The sequence below is a fragment of the Ambystoma mexicanum genome, chromosome 2p (assembly GCF_040938575.1).
Source record: "Ambystoma mexicanum isolate Mex_15411 chromosome 2p, UKY_AmexF1_1, whole genome shotgun sequence".
Classification (NCBI taxonomy): Eukaryota; Metazoa; Chordata; class Amphibia; order Caudata; family Ambystomatidae; genus Ambystoma; species Ambystoma mexicanum.
In genome coordinates this window covers 151167471-151192723 of record NC_090923.1, presented here as the reverse complement: position 1 = coordinate 151192723, position 25253 = coordinate 151167471, and the positions used below count along the sequence as shown (strand labels likewise).

The following is a 25253-nucleotide window of genomic DNA, read 5'->3' as shown; positions in this document are numbered from 1 at the left end:
TGCACGCTGAATAGCTAAGGCTGGGACTTCCCTGCACCTCAGGCCGAGACCTGGGAGGCGGAGTGCCCTCGGCCATGGTGCAGGTAGTGCTGCGTACAGGTGCCCCCTTGGACATGGGTCCGTTACTAGGGCAAAGCCCCTCAGGTCGGGGCCCGGTAATAGAGCCTTGCGGCCCATCAACAGTACGACCGGTAGGATCTTGCGACCCCTAGCTGGTGTAGCCTCGGTCTTCTTGCTGGTTTTAGGACCTGGGTGGTCCCTCCCGCTTGGGAGCTTCCAGGGGAAGGAGTCATCCTCATGGAGTGCAGAGGAAAACATAGCAACTACCATGGGCCTGGTCTTCCTTCTCATGTATGCTTTGAGGTCCTCTGGAGGTGACCTTTCGAAGAGCTCTCTCGACTTGGCCAACCGATTCATCAGAGCGTACGGGGTCAAGGCGACACATGCGGTACAGCCCTCCGAGCCGTGGTCTGGGCCCATTCACCAGAGGAAGAGTGCATGAGGGTCGGGTGTATGGAAGGGACCCTCGCAGGCTGGACACCTGCTGAAACCCGCCGTCGTCGACATGCACCGGGGAGTAGCATGGCACCAGAGGACAGAGCAGTACCTGACAATTGGAAGAGAAGAAACAGAATAACTTTTTCTGGGGACGAGCACGTGAAATTACTATGAAGCCTAACCCAGGAGCGCTGGTGAAAGCGGTCCGTTCCAGTTGACGCGGAAAAGAGGACTTGGGAGTGGAGTCAGGAGAGTGCATGCTCCCAGGGCCGCATTCCAGCGCGCATCTAAATTTAAAGGGGAAGATGATTTTTTCTGGTGAAAAGGTTCCGTTTCCCGTCCCTAGCGAGGGACGCCCATACAGTATGGAGGAAAGGGGAAGGGATGTAGGAGTATGCCTTCGGGGTCTGCAATGTTATGAGTGTGGCTATTGGGGGCATATTGCCCGGATGTGTCTATGGAGATAGGTCTTTTTAACGTGCCAAAGGGTGGAGGCTATCCCATGGAACAACCCCTTCCCCAGAGGTCAGCATACCCCTATACATGTGAGGCAAAAGTGGATGGCATACCTACCCGGGCTATGGTGGACTCCGGAAGCCTGCAGACAGCAGTCAGTTCATAGCTGGTAGGTGGAATGGAACTAGGGGGAGGAGGATTTCCAATCAGGTGTTTGCATGGGGATGTGAAGACCTATCCTACTAAGGATATCAAGGTGTAATTTGCTGGGGAACAATTGAGGATCAAAGCAGCCATACTACATGTGCTCACTGAAGCCCTGGTGGTAGGGTCAGATGTCCCAGTGATGCCCAATATCATACAGCGGATAGAAGAGAGGTGGTTGGACAACGCCCCCTTCCATGGAGAAGTCCTGGAAGGACAACCCGTTTGATCCAAAAGAAGTTGTCTTGAGAAAAGGGAAATGCAGAAACAATAGAAGGAGAGGGTCATGATGCCGGTTACTGTCGATTGGAAGTTGGACACACAACTACTCACTAGCCCAGGAGCTGGATCCGACTTTATAGAATGCCAGAGAATCCACACAAGACAAGAGGAAAGGCCAAGGACCTTATTTTACCAAGGAGAAAGGGCTGTACTACTGAGTGGTAGCTCAAACTGATGGAAAATCACTGAAGCAGTTACTGATCCCCTCTAAAGTCCGATCCATCATTCTGGAAGTGTCTCATGTGCAATTATGAGAGGGCCACCTAGGGTCTGAGAAGACTATTCCGAAAATGTTGACCCGTTTTTTCGGGCCAGGAATATATGGACAGACTGCACGCTTCTGTAAACAGAGCGGCAAATGCCAAAAGAAGAACAGCTAGAATCTAGAAAGCTCCTCTACAGACAATGCCCCTGATATTAGAATCTCTCCATCGGATTGGGATGGATATCATGGGGCCCCTGGACTCCACTAGTCGAAGATACAAATATCTATTGGTAATAGTGGACTATGCCACCAGATACCCCAAAGCGTTTCCTCTAAGGAGCATCACCATGCAGCAAATATGTGACGTGTTAATGCCGTTCATTGCCGTGTGGGAATTCCCAAAGAACTCTTGACCGATCGAGGGGCTCATTTTATGTTGACTATTCTCAAACAGGTGTGTCAGATTCTTCACATCGAACATCTTAAAACTTCCCTGAATCATCCTCAAACAGATGGGTTGGTAGGACGATATAACCAGACCATCAAATAGATGCAGAGGAAAGCCATGAATCCATCAGACAAGGATTGGGATTGGTTAATTCCATGGATCCTTATGACTCTTCGGAATATGCCACAGTCCTCCACCGGATTTGCACGCTTGGGACTGTTGTTCAGGAGGCAAGTGCAAAACCTTCTCAATATTTAAAAGGAAGAGTGGAAAGAGCAACATCAGCACGATATTTCCATCATAGACTATGCACATAAGTTGGCTGAAAGAGTGGAAAAACTTTGGTCGGTGGCTCGCTCTCATCTCCAGCAAGCACAGAGCCTTCAGGAAACACAGTATAACAAAGGGGCATGGCGGAAGAGCTTCTAGGTGGGAAATAAAGAGTTGGTCCTAATTCCGACATCCGAAAACAAGATGTTGGCGGCTTGGCGGGGGTCCTAATACGATAGACCAAGTACTTGGACCTGTCACCTATACGGCAGGAGGACCGAATGTTCTGGGTACAAACTTACCATGTGAATATCCTCAAGAAGTGGGTAGTGCAAACTCCTACCATAGCACTTATCAGCACTAAACTACACACCTCCTCTGAGATGGATTTTGGAAGGGACCGTTACCGAGTGGGGGCATTACGTATTAATCCCGAGCTCCGAAAGGAGGAAAGTAAGGAATTATACCAACTCATGCAGGGGTTCAAGCAGATCTTCTTGTCCTTACTGGATGGACCATGCAGGGTTACCAGGAAATAAACACCACACTGGGAACCACAGTGAGGTGAAGATCCTACAAGATCCCAAAGGCTTGAATTCAAGTCGTAAATCAGGAAATACAGTCAATGTTGAAAATATGAGTAATAGAGCCCCCTCATACTCAGTAGTGTTCCCCCATTGTCTTAGTGCTGAAACCAGATGGCAGCATCAGATTCTGCATGGACTTCCGGAAACTGAATGAAGTCTCGTAGTTTGACGCATATCCGATGCCTCGAATTGAGGACCTATTTGATAGGTTAGGAAAGGCTTCATACATCACAACCGCTGATCTCCCAAAGGGCTATTAGCAGATTCCTCTCTGCCATGTTGATACGGAGAAAAATGCTTTTGCCACACTGACGGGATTATACAATTCACAGTGATGCCCTTTGGTTTCCATGGAGCCCCGGCAACCTTCCAGCATCTAATGAATTCCGGTTCTATGTCATTTAATTGACAGTCGGAAGTTCGATGGGTTTTTAATGAGTATTTTACCGAAGAAACTCATTTAAATTAACTTTTTTATTTTAGGGGGGATTCCCCCCCAAGCTCTCCATCCCCTATTGTTTGTTAACTATTCCCGACCCCCCATCCCTTAAATACACTTTCCCAGCCCCCCATATATTTCGATGAGTTTTTTCTGTAAAGAATACCCTTAAAAACCCATCAAAATTCTGACCGTCGATGAAAGGATGTTATGCCATGAATTACATCCTAAGAGGGCACTAACAATATATGTGAGCCTACCTTGATGACATAATTGTGTATAGTACTTCCTTGACGGCTCACCTACAAATTCTGTGTGCCGTTTTTGTGGCCCTACACCAGGCTGGACTCCACATCAACCCAAAGAAGACTTTGGTGGCATTCTCGCGTACCAAGCATCTGGGGTATTACATTGGCCAGGGGACCATCTGGCCTCATCAGGATAAATTCGATGTAATCCACAAATTGCTGTTTCCTCATCAATGCCAGGCACATCAGAGATGTTCTGTGGTTTGTAGGATACTACAGAAGATTCATTCCTCATTTTTCAACCGTAGGAGCAACACTGACGGATCGGTCAAGCATGGCTGCAAGAGGGTCAAAAACTACAGGGAACCTGGAAGAAGCAGTTCAGAAAGATGGCCTTGGCCGATTATGCTGTCCTACAATGTCTTGACTACACTGCACCTTTCTTTCTCCATATTGATGCTTCAGGGGTAGAGATTGGAGCAGTGCTGTTCCAGAAAAAGGATGACGTAGGGTGGCCCGTCCTCTTCATCAGTCATGAGCAGGCATATGCCACCATTGAGAAGGAGTTAAATGGGCTATTGAATCTCTGCTGTACTATCTCTTGGGCAGACAGTTGGAATGGAGGAGACGGTTAGGGAATCGTGCCTGTGCCGCAGAGGGTGCGCAGCATCATGCGATTTAAGATGGTACTGTACCCCCACGGCGGCCACATCATCAGGCCGGGGACCGCGTCACATTATATAATGCTAAAATTCATTTTGGCCTGTAGCAATATGCCAAGCGAAGAGCAATGGAAAACCAAAAGAAATATATCCATTTTAAAAAGTGGGCTACAAGCACAACACTAATTCATACTAGGTTATCGATCTTGAGCAGTCACTCTGCCACTGACACTCTACTCCGATCATTTGGGCATATTCTGCAAATATTGCATAGACTTGTCTAGATTTTATCAACTGCACCATGTACGTCATTTTAGACAAATACATTTCCTGGATGAAACTCCTTGGTGGAAGACTTGCTTTGGGTTTTCCAAATTCTGTCCCTGTTGAGGCACTGTGTTGTACATTAGGTATCACATCTATTTTAAGCTTGAAGACGGTAGCTAGGAGCTCGTTTTTATCTTAACATGGTTACCATGGATGGTGATGGGCTCTTCCTTGCTGGGTTTATTTGGAAAACTAAATAGAATTGTGTCTGGAGCCTATGATGAATCTATTGCTAAAATAGATTGTTTTCATAGACCTATAGAATTGTTTATAAATACACCAATTAATGTTGCTTTAGTATTTAAAGAGTTACAAAATAAAGCAATAGTGTGGTATAGCAGTGAGATGATTCGATGTCTGTGAAAAAGAAGTATCAAGAGTATGTAAGGCAGATGCTTTATTAGCCTAATTCTTTCAGGTATGTGCTTACTACTCAAAATCGACAATTTACTGTCTTTATAATGCAACTTCGTTTTAATGCTCTTCCAACCAAGGACAATCTTGGAGCATGGGTTAACACGCCACGTTCTCCTAGATTATGTAGACTTTGCAAAAGTGAAATAGAAACTGTGCGAGATGTGTTGACTGAATGTGAGATATTACATTTGAATTATATAAAGAGATATAGTAGTTTGTAGAGAGAATAGAGAGCATTGTTTATGATTATTCTGGGGCACACATTTATTCTGGTTCCCCCTTAATTGTTGCTGCAGTTGCTTATCAAGTCTGGAAAGAATTTAAAAAAATGATTGATAGGGTTTAGAAAGATGTTTTATATTATGTATGTATTATGGTTATTATTGAACTATTTTTAGGTAATGTATACATAAAATGTTGTATGTGTATTCTAGTAGGGTTTTAGAAGATTTGATGAATTGTATATGTTTATAGGTGAAATGTTTGTATTTGATGCGTTAGTGATTTGTGTAAAGGTATTGATTACGCATATGCACAATAAATACATTAAAAAAAATAAAGGAATATGAAATTTAATAAAGTAATTAAAGGCATCTAAGGTTTGGGAAGAGAGATGAATAAAGTAGTGTCCCAATGTGATTTACAAATGACGACAACCAGAGCATTAACATTAGCAGATAGTGAGGTTGAGCGTCTGGTGTGCTGGATTTGCTGCCTGATTGCTGCCTACCTGTTGCGTTGACTGAGACCTGTGAAGTCTTTCATTCATTTCTTATACAGACCCCCCGCTCCTCCTGCACACGCCTGTCTTCATCATCACCTCGAAGAGCGTAGCATAGTGGAGTGTGGTCGAGTGTCTGGTGACCTGTGGGCCAGGGGGCCAATGGAAGAATGCAGGATCCTGAGGAGTGCAAAAAGCCGGAAAGAAAGTGAACCAGCATTGACGATACCAACAGGAACTTTAAAGTCGTCACTCCCCCATCAAACAGAGAATCAGGAGTCTTTTGCCGGTAAGATTACAAGCAAAACCACAACTTTGAATATTGCGCTGCTTTCTTCCCCAATTTTACAGGCTTTTACCCGTGTTGCAACTCGCCGTCCAGTGGTCGGACAACCCACACTTTAAAAGAAATGCCAGCTTCTGAGAGTCCAGCCACAACTTCTTTATCGATGTTGGACAGTCCACCCAGAGGTAAGGGCTCCCCTTTGACTTTACTCATGGACTCACTTCAATCGAGGGCTTTTCCAACCAACCCTCTTTCTGGGACCACGAGGCGCACCCCCTAGACCAAACGAACAGTACGATCCACATGAGAGTGTCTCTGGGGTAAAGCGGCAGATCCAAATAGAGCCACTGCCAGTCTTACCCCCATGTAGCCCGACTAACAAGACCTCTGAACCTCGATATATACATTGCTTCAGACTTGAGTGGAGGGCTGGAGGGGAGGCAGGGGATGTCAAAACTGGCGTAGTGGTTGGCTCACAGGACGTTCCTCCTGTCTCTGCCACGGGGGGGATGTGCCTCCCCCCCTGTAGTGACGCAGACCGCTCAGGACTTAACGTTGGAATGTTCATTCCACACGGGGGACAACCCTCAGCAGATGGTGTAGTTTCGATTTTGACATCTCTTGCCCCACTGGGTAATACCACAATTGACTTGTGCAAGGTAGTTTGCTGCCTGAAAATGGACGCAGTGCCTCTCAAGAAGGACAACTTTTCAACTGTAGACAGCGGTTGTACAGAGGGGCACGTCACCGTACAAACGGGTGACGAGAGCGTAGGGATTACATACAAAAAACGTATGCCTTTACAAAGAACGTGTAGCAACTCTCACATTTTGCACCCTCTAGGTTCACTGGAAAAATGAACATGTCCATCTGAGAAACGACAAAACCTGCAAACAAGCCGCGCTCTCTCGCTCTTATCGGAAACTGCTCATGCGAGGCACCTACTCTAGCTCCAGAGTGCCCTCGATGTTCGAGACAAAGATTGCCACATCAACAAGCGATCTGGCACAGGGGGATTTATCGGATACCGAAATACTGGAGGGACTTCGGTACCGTGGAAAACAACCCTAAGAATTCACTGGTAGGTCAAAGGAAACCAGCCTAATGGGTAAACCGGGTACCCCGTTTAACTTCTCTCCATTTGTCAAGACTAACTTGACTAAAGAACAGTTGCTGCTAAACACGAACAGGACAAATACTAACCAGCCTTTTGCCCGGACCAAGTACTGCAAAATATTTTAGTGATGGAAGAATATTGTGGCATCACAGAAAGCCTGGCATTTTCAATTTTTGCGTAGAAGAGGACTAGTGGGAGTAGCAGGAATGAGTCGATTGAAAAAAGCCATGTACGGACACTCATCAGCCAAGAACTAAGTTACCCCCCTGACAACAACAGAACATCATGAGAGGAGTGCCCACACCGGCCCCAAGGAAAGTCTGATCCAAAGCCAGATGCTCTCAGAGAGTTGCCACTTGTGGGGCATCTGTTGCCGTCTCTGAAGAACCGCCCGCATGTGAATCCACCTCGAAGATAATGAGTCCATCTCTCCAAATTTTATTGGATCTTTCCACTTACTCGATGGATGACACATTCGGTAGCCAACCAGCGGCGACGGTGTCAGTAGGATCCTCTACAACATTGGCAGGGGTGCCTCTCTCCCCAGGTTCACCGACTGGGGTCCCTTTTACACCTCCATTTTTAACAATGTCAGAGAAAAGGAGAAGGCTGACTGCCAACCAACACCATAAAGGGGAAACAGACCCTAAACATCTGCCCCGCAGCAAACCTGGTCTAGAAATGTAGGTGGAAATTTTCACTCTGGTTCCAACGTCTGCCAGGCACCGACTTTTAAGGGGGTCTTAACGGAAATTGGAAGTGTTCGAGCACGTACCTACCCAGCCCGACCGCCACAACCACCGCCTCTCCCACAAGAGAATAAGAGCAGGAAAGAAGCCATGGAGATATAAGGCGGGATGGACAAATATTAGACATCAACATCCCACTGGATCCAGGAGGGCGGGAAATCAAAATCTGAACTTATGTTCTCTCAAATTAGAGAGAATACTTGACAGGGACGACAACCTCATTCTCAACCGCAGACCCGAACTTGAGGCAACTGACAGCTGCGGACCTGAAGATCATTGAGTTTGGTGACGAGCGCCGGACACTCGATCAACATTTACATTACATCTTCAGTCGTAACAAACACTTCGATTGAAGCGGCGGAAGGACTTTTGATGATGGTCTTCGATTTGACCCCCTTAGAGGTCTCAGAGCTTGAGCCTGCGCAACCATCACAATCGGCCATGCAAAAGAATAACTCTACTGCTGCAACCACAGGAAAAAGAAAAACTGTAGGAGAAGCACAGAGTGTAAACCCAGTCGCAAGTTATCTTGACCCACTATCAATAAGTAGGGTGCCGGTCGGCTTGGAGCCTAGGTTGAACGTCACAATTCAACCCGAGTCACCATCTCACCAAGTAGGTTGCACTAAAGCGCCTCCAGCTTTACAACCGACAAGTAGTAAAACATTGGAATGGTCATGGTTGCCGAGAGCACTGTCACTCCAAGATAAACTCTAGCCATTCAGCCGAATTCAAGCCCGATGCCTTGGACTACACATACAGTGAAAAGTTTCCCTGAGGATCAGCCATTTAAAACTGGCCTCTTGGATCACCCGAGGCTTTATCCATCTGACTAAACCCACTGGAATAAACTTGGGTGACTACGATCTGCTTTGACTACAAGAAAGTTGGTTGAAAAAGATCCCCATGCTCGACGGCTTTGAAATTTCATTGAGCCCAGCCACTAAAGGAAGAAAAGGGCATCATCTGATTGTCTCCTAACAGCTGTCAAACCCGGCAGCTCATTAAATTCAATAGAGACTGTCTCTTCGAGCCTTATGTTGCAATAACTCCTGATTGGTTGGGAGATCCCAGATCAGTCTCAGAGTGCAGAAAAACTAGTCAACCTGGTTATAATCAACGTTCATTGGAATCCCGTGCTTGCCTTGAACAAGGTCTTTATAGATCAGATTGCTGAATTGATCAATGACGCGTATATAAAGCAACAGACTAAATACGTTGTCATATGTGATGACTTAAATACACCAGGATTAATCGGCAAGTCGCACGGTCGAGTCATGTCCCTTGAGGACTCCCGGCTCACTAGAGGTGCCATGTGGAGTTCCTTGATGGTTTCTAAATACATGCACATGCTGAATGGTAACATCAGAGGTGACATACCCCCACAGCCGACTTCGGAGAGCATGGAACGCTCCTTTGTGATCGATTATATCTTCGATTCCAACAACTTCCTTCCCTTGGTGACATCGTTTCAAGTGGTCAAAACAACCAACAGTGACCACCACTTGTTACTTTTCGAATGGATGGCCTCTAGACCCAACACTCAGGAAAGGAGGCCCACGGCAGTTGTCGTTTGTAATGTTGGGTCTTGTCTGAAATGATCCAACAACGGTATAAAGAAACATTTGCTGTATTTCGAAACAGCAGGCCCCACCTCAGAATACACCCAACTCTTGAAACAATACTCCATCAAATGCATGAAGAAAACCGAACCGTTGGCAAAGCACCTACACGTATTAAACGCAGAAATGGTGGCGCGAAGAAAAGAAGTCAGGAGTCTAGCTAGGGCGGCAGGAAAAACTGCTTCACCTAAGGACCAAGAAACCGCCCTTATAGAAAAGAGAAGATATAAAAATTGGCTGCTTTCCATCAGACGGCTCATGTATCAGAATGACTCGAAAAAATGCTCAGGGCGTTGGCAGGCAGAGATCTGAGGGTTTTCTGTACACTGATCAAATCAGAGCGGACTGTGTCCACCGATGAACAGACCAACCCAATAAGCTCAGCGGGCTTGACCAACCATTTTGAAAAACGTTATGCCGTGGAACCAAACAACATCTTAATCGGTTTCCCTGATCAGGGGATCGAGCGTTGGGGTTTTTCTAGTGACATCAGCGATATTGAAAAACACATTTGAAGGCTTAACAGCTCGAGAGCGCCTGGGCCGGGTCGATCTGACCAACTATATGTTGAAAGAACATCCCAAAGAATGGGCTAGCTTTATATACACCTTGCTTATTCAAGCTACTAAAACCCATCAAATCCCTAGTTCATGGAGGAGGGCGATAGTTGTCCCAATCTTTAAAAAAGGAAAGTGGGAAAACCCCAAAAACTACTGACCTATCGCCCTCCTAGACGTAATTGGGAAACTTTACGGCACGATAATCCTGGACATTTCCCCAGCCAGTGCACACAAGTAAGCTGCAACAACCCCTTTCAAACAGGTTTTTTTAAAGGAGTTGGGACTTCAGTCAACATACTACCTCTCAACCTATCGAAGGGCAACACAGGTAATAGCAAGCCAAAGATCTTTATGGTATTTGTGGACCTGGTCCAGGCATTCGATCAGCTCGACCGTTGCAAATTATGGGCAAAACCTGAAGCCAAAAACTGCCATGCAGCCTTAATAGGCCCCGTAAAGGCAATACACCTCAACACAACAATAAGAGTGCAGTTGAACAAATCCCGCCTTCTAGCCAACAAAATAACCACTTTGAAGGGTGTCAAACAGGGGTGCCCAATTGGCCCCGGCTCTTTTAAACTTTTTCTTGACAGACATGAGAGTCCAACGTGTCAGAAGATCCTTTGCCCCAAAGGGAGGGGGCAGCCAGCTACCCCGCTTATTGCATGCGCATTGTTAGGGAAGATTGTATACAGTACCCTGTGGGAGACTGCACCAGCCTTGTCCTCTTTGCAAAAGTTAACACCACCTTTGGTATAAGCATGTACTACACAAGTTGGCAGAGTGACTGAGCAGCCAGGCTTAACTCAAGAGGGGTCAATGTGAGCCGTAGGGTTATAGCATAGAGATTCACAGTGACAGGTATACAAATAAACACTGACTCTCAAGGTTTCCTGATTAAACAGTCAGTTGAATAAGCCTCCTTTAGAAGGGAGCAAATATATATAACACAAAAATATACTTCAAAATACACACTCTCAGTTTCTTTAAATCAGTAGATACCCATTTTGGATGCCACACACCTTCCTAAACCCTGAGGTGACTTAAATAACTAGGACACTGTGGACATTGATATATCATTGGTCCATTTAGAGCAATACTGAGGTTAGTGTCAAAAGGAAAAGATCAGGGAATAAACCAATGGTTAACAAATATTCTTAAGCAGGTAAGCACTTTTGAACCCCCCCACCCCAATGTAAAGTAAATTAACCCGTTCCCAGCTGCACAAGTTATAGAATGTGTGACTTTTGTTGAGGGATAATTAAAGCACAAAGTCAGAGGTTAGAAGAGTCTTTCAAGGAGCTAGGACAGCCAATGGTAATTGAGAAAAAGTCTGGGTGAGCTGAAGCACTTCTTGTAGGTAAGTAAAAAGTCTTGCACAATGTTTTAGAAGTCTTTATAGAAAATGAAATCACTGTTGGGCCACCCGCTGGGAGGCTTGTGTGGGGCAAAGCTGCAAGCAACTCTGAAAAAGGCAACCAAGGCACGTCTCAACTAAGAGCTAGTAAGGCTACACGACAAGAGGTAAGTACCCCTTAGTTTACAGTACCTTGGGTCTGAAGAAATTGGTTCCAGCTGGCTTCTGTTCCAGTTGTAGTATGGCAGATCCTGTTGTTCCTGGGCCTCAGCGGTGGAGACAAGAGGGAGGACATCTGGGGACTCCTGCACTACAGTTTGAAGGTCAGCGGCAGCAATGGGCAAACTTCAGATCAGCGGCACTTTGGGGTTTCATCTTCTCGCAAATAGCACCACCGCAGTTCTCAGATACCTTATGGACTTTCCTCGCATCTGGGGTCCAGCAATCTGTTGAGGTGGCTCAGGCTCGGTCAGTCCTGCTTTATGGGAGTCCGGATGATCTTCCTGTAGCTCGGGTCCGATTTAAAGACGAGACACTCGATACTGGTGTTCCTCTCCCTGGCAATCAGTTTCTGCAGCAGCAGTGGAAGTACAGCCAGCTCCCAGAGGATGTCCAGATGAGTTCGTCTTGGGGTCAATTGGTCCCACCTACCCAAGGGGAGAAGTCGTCCTTCACAGGGCTTTTCTAGTCGAGGCAAATTCAGAGCTTCAGCTCTGCAGCAGGGCTTCACCAGGCAAACCAATGGTCCAGGAGTTGCAGCAGGCGTCTCTTCCAAGTTTTTCTTAGGATTCCTTCGACCAGTGGTCGACTCTGCCTTCCAAGCAAAAGACCTTGCCTTTTATGCAGGTTTCTCCCATTCATTCACAGCCTAGCTGTCACTCACACAGCAGGATGGCTGTTCTCCAAGGACCGCTACTCCTATTCTACAAATCAAAAGTGGTTCCAGCCATGACATATACAGAGCAGAGGCTATGCCAAACATCCCTCAGTCTGTATGGTCACAGCGGGAATGCATATTCTGGAAATAGGTGTTGGGTCCCGCCCCCCTTGGAGGCAGTTGCTAGTTATTAATCTGTCGCCCATCTGCCTTCAGAGCCTCGAAAACTAAACACAGTATGTACCCATCTAAAGCAGTTCCCCCTACTGGAATTTCAGACATCAATTGAGAACTCGCCTGTACCTTCTCCCTACGAATGAGATACGGGCAATTGTGGTCTCTTACAGGGGAACAAACGTAGCTACTGTAAAGATGACTCTGAGGTAGAAAATCTGAAACACCTCATAATTTTCTGCCTGGCTCTCAACTAGGCACAAACAGTTGAATTTGGCTCTCTACTGTCTGGGTTTTGGATTCTCGACTTGGAAGTTTGGTGGAGAACTTTGATGGAAGGACGAAAGATTAAATTTGTAATTGCAATAGTTAAATTCTTAAATGAAATACTGTAAGGGATAAATGTAAGATGCTTTTTAAAGTTTGGGGAGGAATCTCCTGTGTGTTTTCTCAGATGTATCTACATTGGGATTTTCGTTGTTTTGCTAAAAAAATTGTTTCAATTTGAATGCAATTAAAATAAATAAATAAATAAATAAATCTGCAGATAAATGTGAATGTATGAAAAGTGACTTCCATTTTTTTCAGAAGGATGCAGTCACACTGATCTCAGTCAAACCAAATGGGATCAGTTAGAGTGTGTATTTAGAGAAAAGTGGCAGGAATTTGGAGGGCAGGCCAAAACTACTGTAGCTGGGAAGGAAATGAGATTTTGCAATTAACTACTATAATTTTAGGTATGGTTCCATCTCATGTCCAGCTCATAATTATTCAGTGGGTGATAATAGACCTGATGCTGCAAAATGCTTAAAGTTTTACGGAATACTGAATAAAGTTGTTACAATTAGCACAAGCATGTGTGAGCTGCAACACAACCACAAAGCATTTAACCTGCAGAGACAAAAATGGAGTTGAGGATGTAATATACAGATATGCAAGTGCGTCTTACCTCTTTGGCCCAGGAGTAGAAATGAGAGGCCAGACAGTAGGATATTACAATGAGGAGTTAGCATGGCAGGTGTGTGGGGGAGGTTGGAGGATGCCTCCCTATAGAGGCAGAAGTGAATTCATCACATAGTATAAAGGATCTGGTACATCTGATAGAGGGGCCAACTCACCAATGTGTACTTTATTACATGCCCAATATATGCATTGAATGTTATCAGTTTGTGATTAAGACAGTACTTTACCTTTTTAGTGTCACCATTTGTGCAGTTAAGCGCTTGATTTCTGCTACTTTCTCCATCTTTAACTTTGTTTCCTTGTCAGCACTAGAGACACAAAGGGAATGCAAACATCAGTGCACATAGACTGCACACATAAAAGACACTGGGCGAACATTCTCAGTATACACAAGGAGATGAGCTCCGTTTATGGCGATGGGGAGTATGTTTACAGGTAAGAGAGAGAATGGGGGAAGAGGTGGCATTGGAGAAGGGAGTGGGCAATCAGAGAGGAAGAGAATTAAGGAAAAGGATGAGAAGAGCTTATCAATATAAAAGGAGGAAGATGCAATGACAGAGGGCGAAAACAAAAGAAAGGGGGAGGTGGGAGAAGCGATACTTAAGTAGATTAGCTATATGAAAATTGAAAAAAGGGGAAATAAGGAGAAAAGGATAGTGCCTAGAAATAGACCAGGCACATATGTGTGAACCCATCAGTGTTTACATAGACATTTCCCATTTGAACTCTATGAAAAAATTTATCAGTATCTTGGAGTTACAGTGGCTCCTCCCCAAATGGAAAGAAAGCTGCAAACATTTACTCACCTGAATGTGTACTTACTGGGGAAGTGGAAGGACAGCTTGCACCATAGATATGTGGCCGTGCGATTGATCACTAGTCTGCAGGTGCGCTTTATTCAACAGCCTATGGTGCAATGTTTTTGTCTGATAAAAACAGACCCCCTCAGCAGGAGTGGAGCAAATGCAGCAAGCTGGGGCAGGAAAGACACTAGCAGTTGGCGTGAAGTAGTGCAAAGGGCTGGCAGAAAATATGCTATGCTTTAAAATGGAGTCGAGTCCCTGGATCAAATGAAGTGGCCGTACATGAACAGTAGGTGAGTGTTGAAAGGCCTGATATAGACACAGTCTTAGAAAATTTGCATTATACTCTATGTCCATCAATGGCAGCTAGAGATGTAGGCAGATTGGATGAACTTGGTAGAACTTGAATTACCAGGCTTTCACACATCCCTTTATTTAGTGTTTCCATATGTACCAGTGCTACAGAACTCAATGGATTGGCAGACTTGAGAAGTGGTCGAAAACCATGCCATACTCTGGCATGGACATCAAGGATCATCGGCAGATGTGCCCACGTGTTCTCTACCTAGTGCCAAGTAAAGCAAATCCAGCACAACTCTCCCTGACCCACCACGCAAAGTCTTCCAATGACTTACATTTTGAGAGCTTGGACGGAGTTGCGATCGTTCTCTTTCAGAAACTCATCAAATTTAGCGGCATCTTCTTCAAGGAACTGCTCGGCCTTCTCCAGCTTGTATTCTTCGCTGGCTGCCAGGGACTCCAGCTTGTGCATTTCATCTCGCTTCACGGAGAGGGCATACTGGAAGGAAGTCACCAATGTGGTTAAAAGTGAGCCTGTCCTGGTCAAAATGAAAGGCCTTTCTTAAGCGCTGAATCAGCAAGCACACTGTTTCCGAAACACCTTACTCAGCCATTTTCCAAGCCATAACCAGACAGTGAGATTCCATGAACAATTTGACATTTTCTAGGCAGTTTACTCAATGCTTAGAGCATACATTAACTGCTTGAAGAAGAGACATGCTCATCACTGCTTGGGAACTGTTATATAAACATTTAAAAGTAATTGATTGAAAATTGTTTAGCATGGATTTCTCCTTCTCCAGCTTCCTCCCTAGCTCTACTACTAGACAGTTATATGGGAAATATGACTCTGCATCAGTTATCCCTTTGACCTGTCATACCACGCCACTGTCTTACCGCCTACACCTGCTCTACCACCCTACTATTGCACTGCCTTTTTCCCCCTTTGTTAATCCAAAGTGGGATAGCTTTAGACAGCACTAGAGTTATGGGAGAAGAACAGCCTGAGGGCAGTAACCCAATAAACATATGCAACAAACACAACTATTGTAGCAATGCCATCACTTTTTGGCGGACGTTGCAGCAACATGGGGCCAGATTACAGAAACTTTGCACCAGTGCAAGTGCAGAAATTGCACTGTTTCAGCACTAGGGCAAAGTTTATCCTATTTTTGAAAACACTGGGACATATTAGAACACTATTACACCATGACAAGTGCCGCTTAGGATGGTATAAGCACGAGAGCAACAATTGCAATAGTGCAATAAAAACACATTTTCAATGAGTTTGTTCACTAGGGAAAGGTTTACCCTAGTGCTATTACCATTCCTTATTAGCACTAGGACAAACTTTGCAATAATGCAGTGAAAATGTATCTTTTTTGTACAAGGGCAATTATTACACTGGTAAACTGCACTTGTCATGGTGCAATAGTTTTCTAATATGTTCTATTGTTTTAGAAATTGGGCAAACTTTGCTCTAGTGCTAATACCATGCTTCTTTGCACTTCCACCGGTGCAAAATATCTGTAATCTGGCCATAGAGTCTCTGCGTGCCAAACACCTTTTCGTGTTTTTAAGGTCAGAAAAAAGCAAAATAACATCTTGCTGGTACATGAGCTAAAAAGTCGGGTAATTCCATGTGTAGAGTGGGTTTATAATGGCTGTGTGTATTATTTTCATTGGAATTAATTTAGTTCAAAGACAAATTGTTTCAACAATTTAATTGTTGATCAGCGTGAGCCCAAACATTGCATTGATTTATCAGTTTTCTGCTTATGACGCCGGCTGTTTTGACGTAACACTTTTGGTGCAGTTCCCCATTAGGCTTGCCCAGTTGGCCACGGCCAGTAGGGCTCATGGACCTACCGGCACATGAATATAGGTATCAATAAATATCCTGTTACCCTAGGAGCTAAGAAATGCAGTTCTTCGGGTGACAGTTTATGGAAAACACTTCACGAGCAGTACGTGGAGGTGTCGTGTAAGTATTTTGGGTTATGAACTCTATGTTGATTTCGCCCTTGAGGAGAAATGTCCTGGGCTGATCCCGCCTTAGTTATGTAAATTTCTAAATGTGACATGGCAAGTTCTTTGATTAAGACTTAATTTACTCCCTACCCAAGAGGTCCTAGGGATACATGCCAAACATAACCTAATGGAATGAACGTGTAGGACTTGCCAGTCACCTTCATAAACAGAGACCTTGAAGCATCTACGACTATATTGTCCAAATTTTCAGGATAAAAGAAAACTTTTGTTTTTAAAGATTTGTTCATAATAAAGTGGCTTTATCATCTACTGATTTTTTGATACGCTTGTTTTCAGTGGACCAGGTTTCCCTCACACAGGTGGTAGTCAGATACATAAATAGTGTATCTATCTATTGCAGTGAGCAGAGATGGTAGAATATTGTTCCTTGTATATAGGAGGGGTACTCCATTTTGATAAGATGAATTAGCCAAAGGTTATTCTTTTAATTCTCTTTGACTGTTTGTATGTTAAGGTATTTAAACTTGTGAATGGTGTTCATTCTAACTTTTATTTTAACCAATGCAAAGGAATAACATGATTAAATAAATCATCTAATTACAGTATGGTTCCTAGAGTTTCTTGGGCCTTCTGAGCTTTAGGCCAGAAGTACACTAGCTTATCGCTGAGCTTCTGGATGGCATCGAATTTGGATGGGCTGATTCCAGGAGCAATTTAGTGAACCTGGAACACCAAAGAGTAAGGAGTTTGTCCCCCATGAGACACATAGGGTCATTGGATCGGTTTGGATGGGTTGTCTGGTGAGGCACAATGCTAGGTGAATAACTGAAAACATGTCACACTAATCCTTACATTCTTTAGATAAAGTGCTTGGAGGGGACTTACGGCAATCCCTCTGTGTGGGTATCCCTAGATGGCTTTGGAAATGTGAGGAGGCACATTATTTAAAGAAAAGAGAACCAAAAGGTTGTCACCAAGACTTATGCAGTAAACCACAGTACAGATATGTATGTGCATTGATAGTGTACAGAAATCCATACAGAAGAAAAGTATGCAGAGAAATAAATGTGCCAGTTTAAAAGCAATCATGCAATCTGCAGCCTGTACAAATGTGCAATGTTAGCAGCTCATTGGCAATCAGAATATATTTCTGAAGTATTGGCTCATACAGTATTGTAGATAAATTGGTTTAAGATCCATAGATAAACCCACCGGCTCCACCACAGCTAACAGTTCCTCTCTCAGTTCACTCAGATCAGCATCCTTTCTCCTGGGTTCCACGTTCTATATTCTCTCTTCTATTACATCACTGTCCCACAATTACATATCAAGGTGTTAACTAAATTGCATGTTCATGTACTAAGATATTACAGACCTCCCTTTCTTACACAACTTTCTTTTTTTTAACGCTTCAATTAATGAACAATAAAACATAGAATCAACATAAAATTACTTTACACTCTTCCTATTTCAATGTAGGTTTACATACAATAACAGTATTGATACAATCATGAATTACACTCCTACTTCACATAGTCTTGCAAATACACAGGTCTCCTGCTGACCCGTTTAGAGTGTGTATTGTGTTCATCACCACAACTTGTTTTGCCACTTTTCTCACTTTCCTTTATAGAATTTCCCCACACAACTTTTACTAACATTACCCACACTCCTTTTTTCCTTTGAACACTTGCACACTTTGTTTACATTCCAGACCCTTCCATCTGAAACTTTCACTGCTCCATGGAATCTTTCCACAATATTGGTCACAGGTGACCATTCCACTAAATTACCCATGGAAGGCAGTTTTATTCTCACTAAATCACCTACCGTCACTTCACAAACTTTCACCGCTTTTCTCACATCATAGCGTTCCTCGTTGGCTAATTGCTTATTCATAATCTTCCTTTCAATCTCCTTGAAATCAGGCTCCTTTTTGCACGCTCTGCCCAACCATGGTGGAAAAATGCTTGTATTGGGCTTTCTACCTTTCAGCATCTCAAACGGGGATATCCCTGTAGTAGTATGAGGTGTGAATCTGTGTGCAACGATAGTGTCTTCCACAGCTTTCTTCCAATCTGTTTTATCCTTCAAGGCACAACTAAAACTATTTTTGATTACCTTATTGAACCTTTCCACAATTCCATTTCTTTGTGGATGATAAATGAAACTGGATTTGTGCTCAACCCCATTTTCTTTTAAAAAATGTGTCATTTTTTGTGATATCAATTGTACCCCATTATCCGTAATTATGGTAGTGGGATAGCCTTCTCTCTTGAATATGTCATTTAAAAATATAATGATATCTCTGGAGCAGATATGTATTACCCATTTCACTTCCACCCACCTGGAAAGCATATCAATCAAAACAATGCAATATTTCAAGTTACCGTTGCTCCTTACTGGTCCCACAATGTCCAGACCCACCCTCTCCCATGGTATGGTAGGTACAGACATTAATGTCATGGGCTCCTGCCTAGTAATGAATCCTTTTGCAGAATCATCACATGCACAGCACTCTCTGGTTGTTCTTTCTACTTCAATGTCCATGCCAGGCCACCAATAGTCTTGTTTTACCAACTGTTTCGTTTTTGTCATACCCTGATGCCCTGCGTGTGCTATCTCCATAATTTTACATCTCACACTTGTGTGTGGAAACAATTTGTCATTCATATGTAATTCATCATGCATTTGTCTGACCGCTTCCGGTAAATACCCTTTCCTGGCTGCACTACTGTTGACTCCCTCACAAATGCATTTTTTCAATTTGCATAAAACTTCATCTGATTCCATTGCCTTTTCCCACTCATCTTCAGATACCACTTCTTGAGTCACGTTAAGTACTTCTTCATCATCATTATCACATGCATCAGAGTCTACATAATTTGTTAACCTAGATAAACAATCTTATTTTTAACTCCTGGAAGATATTCAACATCCCAATTGTATTCCTGCAAATGTGTGACCCATTTCCTAATCCTGGCCGACAATTTATCTAAACCTTTGATTGTTAAAATTTCTTTTAGCGGTTTGTGATCTGTCCGCACCACACATTTGGTGCCCCACAAAAAGGATCTAAATTTTTCAATGGACCATTTTATAGCTGGTGACTCCTTTTCTATTGTAGAATAACTGCATTCTGCCGGTTTGAGTACTCTGGAAGCAAAACAAATGGGATGTTCACTTCCCCCTTCAACATGTGATAATACTGCACCTAAACCTTGATTGCTCACATAAGTGGTGAGAATGCTACCTTTATTGGGATTGAAAGACTTCAAAGTGGGTGCAGCATTGAGATCCTTCTTGATCTTTTTGAATTCCAACTCACATTCTTCATCCCATACAAACTTTACATTCTTTTTTGCTAACTTCCTCATATTGAAACTCTTTCTAGCTAAGTCTGGAATAAATTTGGCATAATATTCTGCCATTTCTAAAAATGATATGACTTTATCTTTTGTGTCTGGACTGGGAAAACCTACAATAGTATTAACCAAATCTTGTTTGGGCTTTATGCCTGTCTCAGAAATTTCATGTCCCAAATACTGTATCTGTGATCTGTTCAATTTGCATTTCTCCTTACTGACCTTAAGACCAGCTTCTCGAAAAAATGTTTTAACTCTTTGTACAATCATCATGTTCCTTTTTGTCTTTCCCATAAACTAAAACATCATCCTGAAAGCATAGGACACCTTCCATATGGTGGAATAAATTGTACATTATACGTTGAAACACTGCAGCTGCAGAGATTAACCCAAAGGGCATTCTCCTACAATGAAACAAACCTTCACTTGTAATAAAAGCTGTTACCTTCTTAGACTTAGGGTGCAACACAATTTGTTGATGCGGAGACTTGAGGTGAAGCGTGCTCATGACCTTTGGATCCCTAATTGAACCCAACATTTCTGCTATATTTAGCAAAGGATGTCTATCAGGAACTATGAATTTATTTACTAACCTAAGATCAATACAAAGCCTAAGTTTAGGTTTATGGACTACAACCAGAGGCAACACCCATTCAGAAGATTCAACTATCTCAATAATACCTTGCTCTACCATCTTTTCCAGATCCTCTTTTAGGGCACTCCTGATTGCCATTGGCACTGGTCTTAATTTATGTGCAACAGGAATAGCATTGCATTTCATTCTTATTTCAGGTCTAAAATTGTCTTAAACTTCCCAGTTCTTCCCTGAAAACTGGATGATGTTCAAGATGTTCAAATGGTACCTCTTGATCTATAGAATACACCATTTCATTTCATCTGCAGTGGGATCTGGTCTTATTTTTAATCTCCTCTGATGAGACCAGCTCAACAAAGGATGAAGACCCCTTTTTGACACGTATACTTTTCCCTTTGCTGTTCTGTCCTTAAATTTCAGGGTCGACCAAAACCAGACTTCTAATTCAATTTGTTTACCCCCATAGGTAACCGGCGTCACATCAATATCTGTTAATCCAATACTATCTTTGAAATGTCTATCAAATATTATTCTTGGTAAGAATGTATACTTGGCACCAGAGTCAATGACTATTGTGTTCCACACCTGTCTCTCCTTGGCTCTCCCTTTTCTGTGAGTGTCTATATATGCAAGCTAATTTGAATATGGAATGTTTAGTTGTAAGAATCTTTAAGATTCTATCAAGTGTCAGTTGGGACTGGAGCTGAAGCAATGAGGGACCAGTGGATGTCTCCCTGAATAATATCTTAACCTACATAAGATCTTGACCCACATGTAACTTACCTGATGCCCGTTTACCTACCTACTGTCCATGTGAACCTGCGTATCCAGTAAACCTGTGTGTTAACTCCAAGTGTCTCGATGCAGTCTGTGACCCAAGGGTTAATCTTTTCAATGGCGACGAGGATCTGAAGTGCCCCGGGCCTCAAGTGTGGACTTTTGCTGCTCCGTAGCTGTACAGCCACAAGTGCAGGTGGAGCTGCACTGTTTACAGATGGCATCAGAACACAGGAATAGTATGCAGAGGTGAGGAGAGGTACAAGGTGGACTGCGAGCGCAGCACTATTGGCGTTGGGCAAAGCAGCCCTGAGGGCTGTGGTAAGGAAAGCGCCTGCCCCAGTAAGGTTGGCGGCGAGCAGGGAGACATCCACCGGGTCCAGGAGGGCAGCCGTCCCAAGATAAGAGGGTCATCCCCTTAGGGTAAGGGGTGCGGCTGTCCCGAGATAAGATGGTCATCCTCTTAGGGCAAGCGGGGTTTGTATAGCGGCACATTCGTTATAAGAGCTGTCATCACAGAAGCAAAAGTCGCCTGTGTACGGAGCCGCACCAGTTTCAAAGTATTGGCAAGAGATTTGAAAAGTGACTTACGTTGTATGATTAAAGCAACGTGTAAAGTTTAAACTCTACCAGTGATTGCAGGTATTTAGCGCACAAGAGGAGTCATCTGGGTGTGTGTGCCGACCAAAGAAAGGTGTTACTGGGTGCCTGGCGTATTGTGAAGTGATTACGTCGATGAGGAGTACAACGGCCGCAGGGGGCGTGGCAAGCATGTCACGTGACGCGATGGAGGTTCCTTGCTTGGAACGTTCCATTGCTGCGCAGCTCGGAAAGAAAAGATCTGCTGAGGAGAGTTTGAAGCAGGATAAGACTTTGTCTAATGTGAATCCAGTACAAAGGGAGGTAAAGATGACCTACGAACCTCGTTTCAAAAAAGTAAAACAGGCTGTGGAAGAGCGTAGAGATGATTTTTGTACTGAACAAACAGTTGCTGACTGTGTGGGTGGCGAAGGCCATATGGAAATAAATTCTCATTTCGGTTTCGGAACGAGTGCGGAAGCTGAGTTGCAGGAAGAAGCTCGCATTGACTGGAAAGTGGACAATGCTATCATTGTATTAGAAGAGCTTGACCCTGATATTTTGAGTTTTTTCAGGGAACTTTCTTGCTATCAGAAAGAGTATTAACTGCTTATATGCCCAGATGATGAAAGCTTGAACGTGTGATGTGTGGCAAGATTATTTATTGAATTTTGTGGCCAGACTATAAGATCTTAAACGTGTGAGTTGTAGCATAAGTTTTTATAAATTTGATGTTGCATTTTGAAAGGATAGGTTTGAAGTTATTTGGCAGCATCGGATGTACTTTTTAACGGTGGTTGGTTCCCAAACGGTGAAAAATAGGTTGCATGTACAGTGCTTAAATTAGTAATTATGTGTTTTGGCCAAACTTGGTGGCAATGTGTTAGTGACATATCTTGTGGTTAGTAAGTGGCCAAAATGTGTGTTTATGGAGAGTTCTGGGACCATGTATTTCAAAACTGCAATTGAATATGTCTTCTTTGCACTGTTTTCTTTTAACCTTACATTTTTCCACAGGTAAAAGACATGAAGGACTTTTCTAGCTTTAATGATTGAACTCAAATGTCGTGCTTAACACTTGCTATTATATTTTATTGCCCAAATTTCCTAACTGATGTGTTGTAGAATGTGGGTGTGAGTGAAAGTGGTTTGTAGCATGTGATTGTGCATGAATGGTGCAAATTGTTGCGCAGAAATTGTTGTGCCAATTGTTAGCGGGATGTGGATGTCCGGTTTTGTGCAAATTGCTTAGCGGGATGTGGATGCCCGGCTTTGTTGCCAATTGGTTAAAGGGATGTGGATGCCCGGTTTCGTGCCAATTGGAGTGGGATGTGGATGCCCAGGGTTTTGTGCAAATTGCTAAGCGGGATGTGGATGCCCGGTTGTGTTGCCAATTGTTTATAGGGATGTGGATGCCCAGTTTGTGCCAATTGGAGTGGGATGTGGATGCCCAGGGTTTTGTGCAAATTGCTTAGCGGGATGTGGATGCCCGGTTTTGTTGCCAATTGGTTTAGCAGGATGTGGACGCCCGGTTTTGTTGCCAATTGGTTAGCGGGATGTGGATGCCCGTATATGTAGTGCCAATTGTTTGCGGGATGCAGATGCCCATTATTTTTGGTTGCTGCCAATTGGTGTGGTGGAGTCGTGCTGTAAGTGCTTCAGGCTATTAGTGGGGGTTTCAACCCTGTTTTAGTGTTGTGACACTATTTGTTGATTGTGGATGAAGCAGGATGGATTTAGGTCTGTGTTTTGTTTGTTTTGGGTTTGTTTTGGGTTTGTGCTTGAAGGTGGGCTGGTTCCCTGAATTGAGTTCTGTGGTAGGCCACCTATGGAACTGTTGTGTTGTTTTGGTGTGGTGGGCTATACATTAGCTGTGGAAAGGACAGAGGGAAGAAAGCTGATTTCTTGGAGCATTGTCGCTTGGCAGTAGGGCTTTGGAAGGATTATTATGGTGTTTGTGTTTGGAGCTTCTTTGTGCTTTTCTCTGTTTTGTTCCTCGTTATATAAGGGGGGAGGTGTGTTGTGTTCCACACCTGTCTCTCCTTGGCTCTCCCTTTCTTGTGAGTGTGTATGCATGCAAGTTAATTTGAATATGGAATGTTTAGTTGTAAGAAACTTTAAGATTCTATCAAGTGTCAGTTGGGGCTGAAGCAATGAGGGACCGGTGGATGTCTCCCTGAATAATATCTTAACCTACATAAGATCTTGACCCACATGTAACTTACCTGATGCCTGGTTACCTACCTACTGTCCATGTGAACCTGCATATCCAGTAAACCTGTGTGTTAACTCCAAGTGTCTCGGTGCAGTCTGTGACCCAAGGGTTAACTTTTCAACTATCTTAACAACTGAATTGCAAATCTGTATGTCAGTCATAGGTTTTTCTAAATCTGCATCACAATCTTCCACTATATTGATGTCTGAATTCTCAATCATAAAGGTACATTCTTCAAAATCATCACATAACTCATCAACACATTCAATGTTTTCTGCTTTGGTTTTGCAACAATTCGTAAAGTGTCCTTTCCTATTACACCGTTTGCACATTTCTTTTAACGCTGGACACTTAACACTGCTAGCTATATGATATATGCGCCACATCTAAACATTTCCTCTTATGATCGTTCAGATCCCTTTTTTCATCTCTTCTTTCCTTGAATTTTGGCCCTTTTTTCATATACTTGATCTTTCTTGTTAGTTTGTTTCTTTCTAGTAGTTTTACTGTTGACTTCTTGTGTATGCAGTACTTCCTTTACACATCTGTTTGTATGTTCCACTTCCTTTGCAATCCTGAGAACTTCATCCAATGAAGAATTGCCTTTGGCCCATAAGGCATCTCTTACTTTACTGACCTCACATTCCAACATAAACTGTTCATGGAGGCGCTCTAACACATTTGATCTAAAATCACATGTAGTGGCTAAACCGCGTCATGCAGTGATGAATTGTTCTACTGTTTCTCCATTTTCTTGTTTTCACTTCCCGAAATGGTATCTTTCAAGAATGACACTAATGGACTTTTCATAAAATCAAGCATTTTTATACACTTATCATAGTCCGTCAACCCCACAGACGCCTGATCAGATAGTGCAGGCAGGTTCTCACACTGTTCCTGACCATAGTTTCCCAAACAATGAATAAGCAGACATCTCTTCCTCTCACTGGAGAAATTGAGACCATGCGCTGCTAACACATAATGATCAAAACGCTTCTTCCACTGTTTCCATGGCACAGGAGGTTCATCTTTGGTGTCTAAAAAGTAATTAGGAGGCGATATGTCTTGCATGACTGGCAGAAGTTGCTGATAACAATTGTTTAAATGAGGTTTGAGAAAAATCTGTATATAGTATATCAGTTAATATTATGTGAGATG

At 43.5% G+C, this 25253-nt stretch overlaps 1 protein-coding gene across 1 annotated transcript in view; it reads right to left on the bottom strand.

Moving 5' to 3' along the window:
• CFAP100 (cilia and flagella associated protein 100) overlaps positions 1-25253 on the bottom strand; it is a 260512-nt gene that overhangs the window by 159883 nt on the left and 75376 nt on the right. The window contains exons 7-8 of the mRNA XM_069643397.1: positions 14908-15071; positions 13697-13777 (exon numbers count right to left, since the gene is read on the bottom strand). Of these exons, the coding sequence (XP_069499498.1) occupies positions 13697-13777; positions 14908-15071 (245 nt within the window). The remainder of the gene's footprint in view (positions 1-13696; positions 13778-14907; positions 15072-25253) is intronic.